At 40.4% G+C, this 16,509-nt stretch overlaps 1 protein-coding gene and 1 long non-coding RNA gene across 2 annotated transcripts; both read right to left on the reverse strand.

The window, feature by feature from the left end:
- Positions 1 to 550: 550 nt before the first annotated feature.
- Positions 551 to 10,986, reverse strand: wnt7aa (wingless-type MMTV integration site family, member 7Aa). Its single transcript, XM_046381680.1, has 4 exons — positions 10,386 to 10,986; positions 9,770 to 9,996; positions 6,906 to 7,177; positions 551 to 2,032 (listed from the first exon to the last, which is right to left on the reverse strand). The coding sequence occupies exons 1-4, from the start codon at positions 10,454 to 10,456 to the stop codon at positions 1,553 to 1,555; spliced, it is 1,050 nt and encodes a 349-aa protein (XP_046237636.1). The 5' UTR covers positions 10,457 to 10,986; the 3' UTR covers positions 551 to 1,552.
- Positions 10,987 to 12,645: 1,659 nt separating this feature from the next.
- Positions 12,646 to 15,909, reverse strand: LOC124055070. Its single transcript, XR_006842535.1, has 2 exons — positions 15,695 to 15,909; positions 12,646 to 13,296 (listed from the first exon to the last, which is right to left on the reverse strand). It is a non-coding gene; the product is annotated as an uncharacterized LOC124055070 (long non-coding RNA).
- Between the last annotated feature and the right edge of the window lie 600 nt (positions 15,910 to 16,509).

The following is a 16,509-nucleotide window of genomic DNA, read 5'->3' on the forward strand; positions in this document are numbered from 1 at the left end:
AAGGTCAGCTTTTTATTTTGGATTACAGTCATTACTGAGTGCTGTCTGTGTTGAGTTGAAAACTGTCGCCACTCTTGCAAGTGTAGTGGCCCGGAGCCGATCATGGTTGAAACAATGGCGGGAAGGGCAGAATGCTGTGATGTTTTTAAACAGCAGAGATTACAGACAAAAAGATGGAAAGGACACAAAAAAAAACCCATTGGTCAATATTGTAGATAAAGGAGAAACCAACATTTACTCTGACATAGGCCTAATATTTACCTCTTGCATACCGTGCTGCTGAACACTCATAGTAGCTGTAGTTTTTGTGTGCTAACAAATTAATCATCTTTAACTTCTTGGAATATGGAAAGTATTCCATAAAAACATATTTTGATTAATGTGGAGAGCCAGATGAAAGAAAGACAAAATAAAGTACAAGAAAGCACTGGGTCTTTTTAGCTAGCGTTCATGGAAGCGCAACTAAGGTGATGTCATGACTTCGACTCTTGTACCAAGGCAAGGTGAAATAATGTTTCCTGGAATGGGTTACAAATCACAATACCGCATATTTCCATTTAAAGTTATATTCTACAGCTGAAGAACAAGGCACATTTTCAAAACAATGTTTCAGTGGGATTTCCTTTTGGTAAGTTCAGTAACTTAACAGTTAGAAATGCTAAGGAAAAATATCTTACAGAGAGATAGAAATAAATACAAAAAAATATACAAAAATAATCTCTTACAAAATATATTCTATCAACCAACATTAAAGGGAATTTATGTCTGGAAGCTTGTGTTTGCCTCTGGTGGTGTAACTTAGCTTGAAGAGTCAATATGGCTGCTCAGTCACAAACTCCATAACTTTCCAGACAACTAGCAGCAAACTGTAGGGGACAGGGGACAGAAACAAATAAAAACAATACTATAATACCAAGCCCTGTATCAGTAGATTAATGTTCTTCTGCTTGGCTTTGCACATAAGCTGCAGGGTCCCTACCACATCACTCAGTTGACTTCAGTTCTTGATTTTCAGTTTTTAGCTCCAGTGTGTAAGTTGACTTTGTAAAAATAAAAAAAAGAAAATAAAAAAGAAAATTCTATTTGCTTTTAAGTGCACTTGAATATTTTTCACTAAAATCACCAACTTAAGACCTTACCAGATTTAGTCAACAGTGGATTTTCATCATCAGTAGTTTTCACTGAATAAATTATTAGTCCAGGAAAAAAATAAAAAATAAAAACAGTTTGAGGTGAGTTATGCCAACAGATCAGTGTGGGCGGCAGAAGAGTCAAGGCTGGGGCATGAAATTGCATTCGAATATTAAAATAAAAATATGATTTATGAGCCCATAGGTCGAGTCCAGTTTCATGGCAGATGTCCATTGGCATCAGTATAATCAACACACATTGGAGGAACCAGTTGTCGTAATGCCAAAGTAGCAAGGCAGTCACTCTGCAGCCACAGTGAACTCTTCTTCTGAAACACATAAACAGCACACACACAGACACACACACATTCACACACAGTCCAGTCCAGTGGTGCGTCTAAATGCACATCCAATAAATATTTTTATTTACAGGTATACACCTCTGTCCTCTCACTGCAGGTGTTGCATTTGACATAGCAGCACCACAAGAACTTGCAGTTGCACTGCCAGACGCGGGAGTATTGATGCGTGTTATATCCTCGGCCGCAACACATCAGGTCACAGCTGTTGGGCTGCTGAGCTGTTTTGTTGCAAAGCCGACCTTGTGTTCCCATGCTGCCGGTCAAAGGGTCGGCCTCACAGTAGTTGGGCGATTTCTCAATATAGACCAACTCTGTGTCCATGGGTTTGCGGTACGAGTGGGGTTTCTTGATCTTTAGGAAGGTGGGTCGCTTGTTGCGGCTAGCTCGCACCGGCTCCACATGCACGGCCTGGTTGTACTTGTCCTTGAGAATGTATCCCAACTGACGGAACTTAGGAAGCGTCGTCCAGCATGTCCTGGTGGTGCAGGAGCCTGACACACCGTGACACTTGCATTCCAGGCGCATACCCTTCTCCAGGACCTACAACATGAAGGAAAAGTTCAGTTGAAGCAAGGTTTCAAAGTTTCTAGCTGAAGTGTGCGGCAATACCTTTGCCCAACTGTAACAGTATAATTTACTTATTCAATAGTTTTGTTTTTTTAAGATCAAACTATCAGCTTTTCCTAATAAATTGTGCAGATCCAAGACATCTTCCAGTGCCGAAAGTTAAGAAGTTCTAAAATGTTGCTTCTCACAGTTTGTTTCCATAACGAGCAGGTAAGAAACATATGAGTTCACAGAAATACTCGGTCTAACATATTGCATGAATAGTTCAACAGGTTGAGACATAAGTTTTCTAGCATTCCATATGAATGTAAGCATTCCAGAGACCTCAGAGCTGCTACAGTATGTCACCCTATGGCTAGTAGCTATGTATGTGCCATTCTCTTAAAAGGCAGGTTGAGCCTCAAAACACACTCATATAAAGCATTTAACTGTCTAACTTCATGCATGTTCTGTTATTCAGTGTTGCAAAGGTTTAACATTTCATTTAATGTTACATATAATAGTTCCAGTATTAGACACAACAAAGCATGAGAATATAGTATACTTTATATATATATATATATATATTGTTCTTGCATACACACACAGCTCACTGATTAGTCAGGAATGCTATTCAGTCTTTTAAAACAGCTATAATATGTTGTCCATTACTCCGGATGATTTTTTTTTGTCAGGTTGGAGAAAACAACCACAACAGTTTTTAATGGATAGAAACTTGGGTTTTTGAAATTCGAGCCATACCAAGAAGTAGTACCGTATATGTACTAGAATTTGTATTGTGTTTTTCTGTGCTTCACTGAAAAATACCTGTATTTTTTTTTTTTTTCAAATTTCACCCAAATCGCACAAATCGTATCATCAAGTATCATCGACATAGTAAAGACATGTGTCCAATTAATTATAAAATAGAGTGAAGTAAGTTGACAAAGACTGTAAATCAGTTTTGTCTCTACAGAGCAGTCTATTTTTTTGGCTTTCACAGATCTTCAGTTTCTTAACAACAATAACGGAAAAACAGACAGAGTGGTCATTAAACTTCTCTTCGTATGTGGTTACAATAAAATGAATCTGTAAAGGTGATGAATTCAGACAGAAGCTCAGTTAATTTACGAGTTCTTGTGGTGACTAAAGAGGCAGTTTGGTCTGTCACCACATCGAGGCATTTATAGCGGACAGGCTGTCAGCAGTGAAAGGCCTTTTCAGGTTTAGAGTGGAACCTTTTGGTGTGTTTGGCAAAGCAGCTGGGGTATTCTCTATGTGCCTCGGGCTGAATGACATCAGCTTACCCTCCTTCCTCCTCACTGAGTGGGAACCCTCGCTGCCGTTACAGACGCCTCACCCTGCTTTTTAATTATTCCACTCTGATGTGGCCTCAGACTTTCTGGAGTCTCGTGGGGTAATTGTCAAAAGCCTTGGATGCATACAGCTTAGTGTGGTCATGCCCCCCGAGACCTGACAAACATTTAATTCATGAAGTTCAGTGAAGTGAAATGCCAATGAAGCTGCCATTGTTTGTCTAACAGAACCTCTGTAAGCCTCCCATGGCACCTTTTACACTATTGTTTATTCTTCTCAAGAAATTTGAAGGTTGGCACTCAAAACACACACTGACATCATCTCCAATTTAACATGAAAGCCTTACTACAATAATTACAGAGGTATCAGTTTAGTAAGTGTATATTAAGAGATTCACATGTATCACATTCCGACTGATGCCAGACCTCAAGTATGAATCCTAGTCCAAAGATAAAAGCACTCTTCTTTCTTCCTGGAAGTGATCACAACCTGTCACTATGACACATGAAATCTATCTGAGCATACTTCACAGTTACATCACTTCTCATTTTCTCATTTTTACATGCGTAGCACTCGAAGTACACATCTTTGTGTATATTGTTCTAATAAAAGCAGGTAGAATGCAAGTTTCTACATAGACAAACAACAGAAGAAATTTCGAGCAGAAAACATCTGAAACACCTAGCATTACAAGGGGTATTCCAGATACTGATAGTTCTTTTTCTTTTTTACAGCAAGAAAATCACAGTTTCAGCATTGGTTTGTAAAGTATATTCTGTGCACAATTAGGTCAACAGACATGCTCGTATTTATACTATGAAACAGAAATTAATGACAGACATTAATGAGACAAGATGAAGAGCAATTTCGATTTAGTTAAGACACTTTTTGACTGCATAACCTGTTAAGCTAGCATGTAATAAAATTTCACACCTGTCAGGCAGCACAGGGCTGTAACTCCACAGTCTTAAAGTTCACCTTAGAATCCATCCATCCATCCATTTTCTATACCGCTTATCTGTCAGGGTCGCAGGGCGGGTTGGATCCTATCCCAGCTGACTAAGGACGAGAGGTGGAGTACACCCTGGACTGGTCGCCAGTCAATTGCAGGGCCGACACACAAAGACAGACAACCACTAAAGGGAGGAGGAAGCCGAAGTACCCGGAGAAAATCCACGCAGGCACAGGGAGAACTAGATTGTTTTGATGTGATTTGCTGAGTTTCGAAGATATCCACTATAGAGATGTCTGTCTCATCTTGAATATAATGGTGGGATGGGAAGGAAGGAAGTGTGAATCTACTCATGGACAAGAGGTTCATGCTCAAAACCACTGAGTGTATAAAAAGATGGACGTCATGAGAGCTCCCCAAAAGTGAAGCCAAAACTGCCTCCAATACAGGTCATAAACCCCTTCCCCTCCATGTTAACAGAAGTGCCACAGGCCAAACTAAAAACTCAAAGTACACGACATATAAATTTTTACCGAAGATGTCATTTTAGGTAGTTCTTTTCATGCTAATGTCCAAGCATTTATTTTTGTAATACATTTTATTTTTTTATTTGATGCTATAAAAGGGCGGTGGAATGTCATGATTGACAACCGAGCACTGCTTGCAATTGGGTCAGTCAGGTGTATGGGCGGGAACTCAAACCCGTGGCTCAATCGCCTGGTCACTAATTACTGTGTGGACTCCAAATTATGTCATCAGCACAAGAGGGCAAAGGGCTCGTATCTGGTATCTTTTAGCTTCACTTCACAGTAGGAAGAAGTGGACACATGTAATCCTTTTTCACATATGTCAGTGACTAGACAGACTGAGCTGTAGCATTAGCTAGTAACTGCTAGTTAGCTTAGTTAGTTAGTTAGCTAGTCTTAGTTAGCAGTACATGAATGTTTCCTTCCCTGTGATGATACAGAAAGGAAATACTAAGAACAAAGTCATAGTGAAAACATGAGCAAACACTTAAGAATGGTCATAAGAATTTCCCAGAGTCCAAGGAACCATCTTCACATTGTCTGACCAGAGCCAAGCTAGTTGTTTTCAGTCTTTATGCTAAACTAAGGTAGCTTCAGAGTGGTAACAGTCTCTTGAGCTAACCCTCATCAAGACAGTAGTAAGTATGTTTCTCAAAATGACATGCATTCCTTTAATCCGCATTCTCATCTTTGCTAAAGAATTCTTTTAGAAGCCATAATAGTAATCTATTGTTACATAATTCAATGTTCAGGATGCGTGAACTGCATATACATGCACATTTAAACTTTTGGGGATTTCAAGCATTTGTGCAGTATTTTTGCAAGTTTACCTCAGACCTCCACTGATCTGTCATGTGCCTGCTGCAGCTTTGCCATTACATTGCGTTCTTGTGGGGCCATTTTGTGGACAGTCTAGCAGTTTCTATTGATCTGTCATTTGGCTCCCTCCATCCGTCCACTGGCAAATAACATCAGAGTATGGCTAATGCACTCTTACATGGTCATGGTCCCGGGGCCATCTTGTCTGACACTGATGCACTCCAAATAACTTCTCTGTAAATTATCTGAGTGACCAGATTTTGTCCTCAGTAGCTCTGGATTTTACTATATTTCTCTCTCACATTTTAACAAGTGACTGCAGTTCGTCTAAATCCAGCCCGAAATCCTCTCCATCAGCTAATCAACAAACCATGTGCAAAACCTTCACATTCACACATACAGATAACAATTACAAATCCCTCTGAATAAGACACTTTTTTTTCAATAAATGTAACACAAATTTACTGTATTTAAGGAATATTTTAAGATAATCTTTTTCGTACTCACAACTATTCTTCATATTTAAAACTAAAATACTGATATCATCTTAATAATATACATATGATAATGAATGTAAATAATCAAGTGCAGATATTAGACCTTTTAGACCTTTTGTTTATCAGTTCATCGAGGGAGTTTTTCCTTGCCACTGTCTGCTTGCTCAGGGGTTCAGGCTCTGAGCTTTCTGTAAAGCACCAATTTTGATTGTAAAAGGAGTTATATATATATAAAACTGAATTTTTGGTGCACTTGTGTACAGTTATTGGTTACAGGCCCTCCCTGCATACCTAAACTTGTGTTTTGAGTATAATTCATTTTTTGAAAAAGAGGCAAAATACACAGTATAAAGTTAAACATAAATCTGGCATACTTTAGGTATCGTGATAACATTGTTCTTGTGACTTCTTTTTGCGACAATAATCTTTTATCATGAACATCCTCCTATTTGCTACATACGTCAGCTGACACTGATCAAACACGTTGGATCTGGTGTTGGCCGTGATGTGACCAATCCACATTAAGAACAGTTTCTTTATCAATTTTACTGTAAAATTCAGTCTTTCTGCTATCGGTTACATTCAGCCAGTCATGGCTGGCTGCCGACTCAGATTTCACTGATACAGTAATCCCTGGCCACAAGCTGCTGTACCAGATAGTCCCTGACTTGTCTAGATTTTCTCGTTATCTTTTATAAAAAAAAATCCCAGATGTGTCAAAATGAATTAAAAAGTTAGACTATAGGATAACATACCTTGCGTCCCACTTCATTATTATGTAAATTCATGAGAGTCCTGGCATTCTGCTTGATCTCCCGTGAATCCACAAACACCTTAGAGAAACCCAGGCCATAGTGGATGTCAGCAGAGCAGCCACCCCACTTCCAGCCCTCCTCCTGGTTGTAGAATCCCTGTTTCTCCTTGTCGCAGCCGCAGCCGCTCAGGCTCCCCTGGGTGCAGGCCGCAGTGACTGCATGGGCGACCCCGGCAGCAATGATAGCATATGTGAACGCAGCCTCCTTACTGCCTGCGATAAAGGGAAAAGACATTTTTAATTGCAATGGCCAACAACAGGATTCACTATTTCAGGCACTGTCAAGCCTCCTTAACATACCGAGCATAGCTGCCTCGAATCAAATCATAAAATACAAGAGCCAAAGCCAAGTCCAATTCATTAATCAAGTTCTCTTAAAACAGATAAACTTCAGGATGAACTGAATTCTGTAGAAAATATAATGAAGCAAGAATGGAAGGAAACAAATCCCAGAAAAGCCAGTCAGTTTCACTGTCTTTATGATGAGTTGTGATCAAAGAACCCGCAGGATTCTGACTAGTCTGCATTTTAAGGATATAATTTAACATATTTACCGCTAAGTGCAACTGATTACTTATGATTTTTCTTTTTTCTTTTTTTTTTGAGTTAAAACATTAAACATTTAGGCATCACTTTTGGCCCTTGTCCCAGCTGCCGTCATACTCAGATCCATCCTGTGGTGGTGAATCTGAGAGGCATGCAGATCCTCCCTACATGGACGGATTTCCACTCCATAAATCTGAGTGCTTCAGGTCAACTGCGTTTTTTCTAATTAAAATGGAGATAATTCCTGTTGGAAAATGGAAAACATCCAACAATGACCATAAGAGCAAGAACATTCCAAAAACAGTCATAATCTTTAAGAATTACACAGCCATACAAATCTTTAAGTCGTTTAAAGTCACAGTTCTCCTTCATACGCTGAAATTTATGTGCAACCGTCAAGCTTTGCCGGAACAAGTGGATGCGATACTTCGCTGTCATGCTGACATTCACTTTTCATTAAAAGGACAATTGCAGCAAAGTAGACAGAACATATAACATACATAAAACGCAGAAACATCCTGGCACCAAACATGTAAACTTGAGATATTAAACCAACTCTCTGGTTTGCCTTCACAGCCAGTGAAGAAGCAGCCAGTAACCAAGAGAGAGGCTGCAAGTAGCCAACTTAGTGGGTGGGGAGGATACTTGATCCTAATGCCAAAATACTGTACATTGCTGCATCACTGCCAACAACAATCCAAAATTGATGTATTCTGTCAGTTATCAGTGTTCTAGTCTGCTGAAACGAAACAATGGGTTCACATGGACTCGCCTCAGTGCAGGGCAGCTGCTCTGGTCCAGCTGCCCCGCTATCTCATGGAACTCAGCCTGATTCTTGTCTACATTTAGGTAAAATATGGATCCTGCTATACTGAAATGAGCTTTCTTTAAATCTGACAATCTGAATAAAAAGTGCAGAGCCTGCCTGAAGCAGTGCACTAAAATCATTCTACATAAAATGTCCTCTGCCAAAGCTGCAGAACCTGGAGGTAAATTTGTAAACCTAGAAGAAAGCGCTTGTCTGAACTTGAAGCTTTTGGGGGAAAAGTATTTTATGAACATACATGAAGGTGGTTTAGCTAGCATGTTTTAAGCTCCATAAAACTCAGACAGAAGAGGCCGGTGTATCGCATTAACTGCTATAATCATAGATCACTTCATGAACAGTAATGACAGTCATCACTGTTTACACTGACCTATATCATTCACACATCAAATTACAACTCCTGCAGCTCTTAACTGTGGGCTGGAAGACTCATTCAGACTGTGCTCATATTTGTCGAAGCTAATACTACAACCATCTCAGGCCATATAACACAAGGCCGTCGATGCAGCAATCAAGCATTAATTAAAGGCTCAAACAAGATGTGAGCTATAATCCTTAATGACACATGGCGTGAAAAATGACAGACGTGCTCTGCATCTGTCTCTGAGATGACGGGGTGAACTTAAAGGACAAGACAGTGGAATACCAGCGTGTTAAATGTGATTCTCAGCGTATTTCCGCAGTCCTGTCTTTGGAGCAAGCATCGCCTCGAGCCTTATTCCACATACAGGATCAAATCTGCGGCTTATTTTCCCACCAACAGCAGATCTACGCAGAGAGTATGAGCTTCAGACCAGCAGACATTTGTCAGCGTGTCAGAGGTCGGACACCTCAGGGAATGTCTTTTTGGACCACTTTTGGACAAATTTTCAAAACCCTATCACAACTTCCTAAACATTTGCTTGGACAGCACATGTGGTAAAGACAACATACGACTTAAGACATCAAGAAACATGACTATCTGTGCGCAAGTAACACACAATTATTGAGCTGCTGGTGTGTGAGTATGCGGCAGCCTTTTTCTCTGGAATAATTATTTTATTAGTTAAAAATCTTGCAATGCATATATTTCAAAATCAGCACTGTATCTGTGAATATGAGGGCATGCTGACATGTTCTCACTCTCTGCACTTTGGAAGAAGAACCCAGTGACAAAGTAAAGCTCTTGGTGTAAACAAGACTCTAGTAGCTTTCTTACCTTCAAAAACAACAACTGTAGTAACATCTAAACAATTACAGGATTATTATTCTGCACACAGTTCATGTCATGAGAATAAAGTGCAGCACAACTACCTCAAAGCCAACACAGAAGCCCATCTGCAAGACAATGATTCAGTGCGACACACAGATCCTGGGTTTGAACTAAGAATCACTGAATTCAACAGGTTTCTTGGGCGCACAGCTTGTTAAAACAAAATCAAAGTGCAACATACCCACTCTGAGCTCTCTCCCGAACACGGTCCTCTCTCCCAGGGCCGAGCAGTTCCAGCGTCCGTGCCTGAACTGAAACTGACACTCATTGATCCCCATCTGGACCCCCTCTCCGATCACGATGATCGCGTCGGGTCGGCTCTGACAGATAGTCCTCTGACGGGGAGCCAGGCCCGGGATTTTATTACAGATGATGCTCGCTCCCAGTGCAACCACCGACGACAGACCCCTGCGGTGAAGGCGAAAGGGGAAAATGTGGCATTTTCTTATGGAGCTTCTGCAGGTGTTTTAATACTTTCTGAGTACCTTAACGTGAGAAAATATCGTTCTGGCTTATCCTACACGTATAATAATAACTGCATGGTTTGTTTTTACAATGAATGTTTTTTTAAGGTTAATTTAACTATACCCCCATCTGCAGATCCAGACAGACCCTACACCTACTTTGGAGCCCCCTTGTTGTTCTACCGCTCTTTTAAACGTCTGTGATAGGTGGGAAGCATTATTCAGATCTCCAGCTGTGTTAAAATCAAAAACATTTCTATGCTTTTGTTTTGAAGCTTAATTGCATCTGTGGGGAACTGGACAGACCACCTGCAGCACATCCCGAAAACTCACCCGATTTTCAAATACAATACTCCAAGGCACAGGAAAAAATGGAAAATCCAGCGCCGTGTCTTCCTGCTCATGGTGCTCAGCCCAGCCGGTGTGTCAGTGCTCTGCTGTTGCAACAACCAGCCTTATTTCTCTATCGAGTCCCGCAGAGTGTCCAGGTGTTCCGGGCTGCTCGCGGGAAGAAAGCTCCTCTGGACAAACCAAAGTTTGTGGAAATACACTCGTCCTGATTTCATTTGGTAGGTGTCCGGTGGTGTGAGCTTGTGCTGTAGCATTGGGGCTGTTGCGTTCAGGTAAGCAACGCGGCTTCTCAGTGATCAGACTGACTGTGTGTGTGTGTACCTTCTCTATCAGGGCGTGTTCTGCAGAGGATCTGCCTCTGAGCCGCTCACACACTCTCAGCCTGCAGGTACACGCTCAGCTCATCTGTCCCTCTGCCTGACACACGTTCACATCTGCCGAGCTGAGTACAGCTGAGACACGGAGCCAATCAGATCTTCAGCCCTTAACTCACGTCCTCTCCCGGACACTGGACCGTCCGTGCTCACTTCATGTCTGACAGACGACCGGTTACCGGCACGTCTTTATTTAGTTGCCAACAATGAACGCCCCTCCCACAGATTCACCCCCCTCCAGCAGCAAAAGCACCCCCCCCCCCAAAAAAAACCTGCATCTGATCACATTTCAATTAACTGTTACACCAGCGGTGATTAATGCATAAGCACATTTAAACTTACTGCAACGTTTAAATGCTACTTAGATGGTAATTTAATCAGAAAAAGGACAACAGGAGCCATTCTACATGATGATGCGGATACTTTTATTTATTTATTTATGACATACACACGTTTATGTTTGATAGTATTTGTACTTCTGTAAATGATACAGAGATCCACATCTTACTTATTTTCCACGTAAATAAATTTTCAAGCAGTTCAGCGCTAACTAGGATGGAAAATATCAACTTCATGAAGGGCATGAAAGGGGTAAGTGAATTAAAACCATAAAATGTTTCATTTGTTCATTCAAAGCACAGCAACCGCGGCCCAACCACGTATAACACGGGACTGGAACTGTTAATGAGCAGCAGGTCAGATTTTCTCATGTCTTATGACGGTGGTCTGGTCAGTGAGTTAGACTTCATGGTGGTCTTCAGTGTAGAGGTTTGAGTTAAAGGACTATAACACCACCTGCTGGCACAACTGTGTAACTACTGCCATCTTTTTCACAAGCGTACAGCCACAGTAACCTTTTGAAGCTGTGGCCTCCAAGTTCCTATCAGGCAGTGAACACAGCACAGACCCGGCGGAACCACGCTGGAGTTATACACCTGTCTGATGTGTCCTCTGCTGAGGACCAGCTGGACGTGTGCACACTGAGCTGGACAGACATCTTTATCATTCTCCACTCAATTGTGTTGCAGCTGACAGGGTCGGACAAACCATGTCAGTCCTCGAAGTAGGACACAGTAAGAGGGAACACCTGTGTCTGTCTGTGTGTGTGTGTGTGTGTGTGTGTGTGTGTGTGTAGCTGTGCAGTCTGTCTTGTACTCTCATTCACAGTGTTGTACTCATCACAGTGTGAGCTATTGTACTGTTTACGCCACAGTAAACCTCTTCATAGCAAAGTAAATTGTCCAAAATTGCCAAATTTGGTAGCAATCGTGGTGAAAATAAGTATTTTATTGAATTACTAGCTCCATTTTACTCATTACAACTGTATACTAACAGCCTTGTTCTCCTGGCCTGCTGTGCACTGAGGGTAGCTTATTCTAGCAATCTGAATGAATTAAAAATGTACTAACCAAACGCTGTCTCAATTTCCCAATTACAGAATTGCATAGTCCCAGAAATGATGAACTTCACAGAGTAAGCTTTTAAACTACATGGTATTACAGTATACCACCAGACAGGATCTTTCAGTATTGCCACCTCCTTGTCATGCTACCACATGTGTACATGTATTAGGTGCACCCAGCTGCAACAAGACCTGCAATATGTCCTCTCTTCATCAAGGTTATGATGACCATTTATTACAGTAACTGTCTGAGGTTTGCAGTTTGTGGTGCTGTTGAACTGCTGGATAAAAACACACTGTATACATGTATTTGTGTCTGTGTATTAGACTGTTCATCAACTGTAATTTGGTCTTTATTACTATAATGATTAACCCTTCATCCAAAATAGTGTACCATATTGTGTATTATAAAGCTCTAGAAAACACACAAGAAGGAAGCTTGTTTGAGAAAGTGAGACATGCACTATTTTCATCAATTTAGATTTATTTTAATTTACAAAGATTCCACTCAGTACCAAAAATATGGAGAATACTAAAAAGTAGCATACAAAAATCAGTCTAATTTAAGGTTGTGGAAATATTGCATGCATTGTAAATTCAGCTATCACTGCTCTTCAGCTCTAAGGACAAAAAGTCTCCAGAGATCTGTGAAGAAATAATGTCATAATACCAGTTTAGAGAAATAAAACTGAAGAAATGTCACTCCTCAGGGAAGGCAATAGATTGTATAGTTATCTCCCAAACAGGGCAAAAATCACTACCCCACAACTATACAATCTACTACCTCACACTGTGTGAGCAGCTGGGATTCAACAGCTTTATTGAAAACATCTCGATTCGTTCAAACACTGATGTCAGGAGAATGGCCTTCAGAAGACAACAAGGATCAACTGAGACGTGTGCTTGGCACTTTGAGAAAGACAGTAGGTTGAATAGTTATCTCCCAGTGCGGGTATGACCCTAAAACTATACAACCTACTACCTCATCCCACAGTGCAAACCAAGCTGTTTTCTGCAGCGACACAGAGGACTGGGGCAGCTCTAACGGAGGGACTCCTCAAACCCCAGAAAACGAGCCGCTGAATTCAGATCTTCTGACGAGGGCAGAAACCTCAGACTGTGGAGAAAAGGTCACCATCCAAGTTAGGTTCTATGTCGATATTACACACCAGCAGGCCAGGCTACTGATATGTCCCTGTGTTATCAGATTACTGCTTTCACTTGATACAACTGTACAGTGAAGCTTTTGGACTTGTTTTGAGTCTCAGACTGCTTCCAAGAGAACCAACATGCAGATTGTCAGGGGGTATAAGTTAGAGTAATGTGAACCAACAAGAGTTAAGACCAACATGTACAGTTCTGGGGAGGACACAAGTGGTGACTCACGCCTGAGAGCGGGTCACAAAACAAGACAATAATAAAAGTGTTCTTCTGCACGACTGATGCGGTCGCTCTTTTGGGTCAACACAGACTGCTGACAGTGGAAGCCAATCTGAAAAACTGCACTGTTCATCTGAAGTTCAGGACCACGGACAGCAGTTGCTGGCGTAGCAATCGGGGTTCCAGTATTGACTGCTTTGGTCGCATGTCCCCAGAAATCTGTCAAGTCAAGTGAGACTAAACGTTTTCAACGGTCCCACCAGTGCGCCTGAAACTTTTGTGGGTCATATTTAAAAAAATAATAAATAAATAAAAAGGTACACAAATATGTTTAAAACACCACCAACTGGATGTAAAGATGACCATATTTTCTGCAGACTGTTCTTCCACATTCCTTACATACGAATGGGATAATTATTTTCTTAATTCTCCAACAGGAGTTGAATTCTACAGTCTGTCGAACACTTTTAACGTCAGCACTTGAAGATGAAGAAGAATATTTATCTGTACCTTTTATTTACAAAACGTTTTAAGAAATTAGCAGTGCGAATGGAAATGGACTAAAAAGGTAATACTTAAAATGTTTTATTAGAAGCACTGAATAAAACGTTTGTTTCACCTTAGGTATCCACAACCATTATTGAACATAAACCAAGGTGTGCACCCAGTGTTAGTCGGATACAGCTGAACACAACTGGTTTAAATATTTGATAAATGCATTTTATTTGGACTAAAAGAGACCAGGGTTTCCAGAAGTACAGTGGAGACACTCTGGATCTTCTAACATAAAGACGGTCTCTGTGAACGTCAACAACAATATAACACTTTTAAGAAATATAATATTAGGCTTGTTAAGCTTCAGGGAAAATAAGGAGCAGTGCTACATAGGGTTATAAATTTAATCAGCGTGGTGAGATTTAAACCATCATCTAGAAAACACATTGAGAATTAATTGTGTCAGGATATGTCTGATTCTTTGACTATTACTGAGCAGGAAAAAAGCTTGAGGACTGAAACCATGGCTTTAGATGTGTTTTTTTTTAAAAAATACACAATTTAAGGTCTTCTTCAAAGTGCTGGTTTTGACCTAAAAATATTTAACATACAATGACAAGGAAAAGCAGTAAATCCTTCCATGTGACAACCTCAAACAAAAGATTGTTTGGCTTTTTAGGTTCATAAATTAAAGGTTTCACTGATATCAAAACTGTGGTTTTTGGTAATGATTTGGTGATTGTTTTGGCACCAAAGCAAATTACATTTGCTTGAGAAATAAGTAATTTTACAATGATGACACATGAAATTAAACTTAAACAACAAACAACAAAGGAAACAATCAAATACTACATTCATCTAACGCAGACACAACGCTGCTGCACGATTCATTTTTGTCAAAGCCAAATCGAACAGGACGACTTCCATGTGGCCAGTTGCCTACCCTCTCCACGCGTGTCTTTATCTTTTGAAACCGGTCTACACCCAGATATCCTTTAACCCCAAATAACAAGGTTACCCCTGTGTGTCTGTCTGAAAGAAAGCAACCCTTCAAAATCATCAAACTACTGTGTGCACAGATGATCATGAAAAACTCGGTCTCATGCAGGGCTGCTCTGTTGCGTTACGAATTGCACATTTTAACTGGAGGGGTTTCCGACGGAATTTATTAACTCTTAGTTATTTCTTTGAGAGAAATTCATCCTACCTTCCTAATACTAGGACTAGAATGGACAATCCTTCAACAGGCGATGGAGGCTAGCAAGTTAGCTAAATCTAATAATTAGCTAACGTCACTGGATAATTAACAACTCTTATCTAGGTAAGTTCAAAGAAGGGGGTAAGTCCTACTAAATTACAGTTAAACACAAATCTAAAGTGCTCTAAGCGCTGTACCGTACTCTGCCAGCCTCACCAGTTAACCACTCTTTACAACTTGCTAGCTAGCCCTATCGAGCTAACAGCAAGCTAGCAGCACGTTCCGGCATGGTTGTGCAGAAAGACAAACGTCGGTAGAAAGTACAAAAGTTGGCCCTTCCGCTACAGAATAACACCAAGTGTTATTATACAGTGTTTTACATAATATACATCCAAGCAAAGAGGTAAGTATGTATTTAAAATGATTAATACAGTCTACCCACCTGTCTGCCATGTCGAAGCGCCCCTCCACCCTCTGACTGCCTTTTCTTCGCGATTGTTGACGTAGCTTGCAACAACCCTAAGAAGCGTATTACTTCCCCCTGCTGCTTCGGAGTGTAAACTACAGCAATAACCCAAATCCCAATGGGTTTTTTTCACGTTTTCTCTCACTCTTTTTTTGATACTTCCTGCAGTGTAAGATGTTCATCTCATTCCTCCTCTGCAAAAGAATTTTGGACTTTTTCACAACTGTCTTTTAATTAATAATTTAAATTTAGCCGATAAACTTAAAATACTACAACACATTGAAAATGCATGAGTTCAGTCAACTAATAGGGGTGATTAGTTACAATAAGGAAACAGATGAAAAAAATAAACACTTGTAATTCATAAACCTAATGCCAATAACCTGTTTATCAATCTCAAATGTTATGACCAAGAAATAGGTGAGATGAAATCAACAAACTGAACTTGCAGAAGATTGTGCATTGATGCTTATTATGGGTAATGAAGCTGACATTCACCAACATAAGTCATTACTAATGGGGGTGACATTATAAACAGAAAATCATGCCTAGTTCACCTTTCTATGATCCAAATTCAGCATGAGCAAGTATAACATTATCTGTATCCACATCTGTACTTGACAAAGGCGGAACTTAACCTGCAAAATGTGTGGTGCTTAAGTGCTAAACCTGGAAGTTGGTGTGCCTCATTGAAAGTTGTTGACTTAAGCCTGAAATTGTTATGGGTTGATCAGAAATTGATAAAGTTGGTATTTATTAGGAAACTATTCACAGAACAAGTTTTTATAAAC

Source organism: Scatophagus argus, chromosome 3 (assembly GCF_020382885.2).
Source record: "Scatophagus argus isolate fScaArg1 chromosome 3, fScaArg1.pri, whole genome shotgun sequence".
In the NCBI taxonomy this organism is placed as follows: domain Eukaryota; kingdom Metazoa; phylum Chordata; class Actinopteri; family Scatophagidae; genus Scatophagus; species Scatophagus argus.

Excerpts from the sequence above, each read along its gene's own strand:
- wnt7aa (XM_046381680.1), bottom strand. The coding sequence starts at position 10,456 with ATGAGCAGGAAGACACGGCGCTGGATTTTCCATTTTTTCCTGTGCCTT. Across the intron at positions 9,997-10,385 it reads GTATTGTATTTGAAAATCGG|GGGTCTGTCGTCGGTGGTTG; the intron begins GTGAGTTTTCGG and ends CCTTCACCGCAG. Across the intron at positions 7,178-9,769 it reads CGGGAGAGAGCTCAGAGTGG|GCAGTAAGGAGGCTGCGTTC; the intron begins GTATGTTGCACT and ends CCTTTATCGCAG.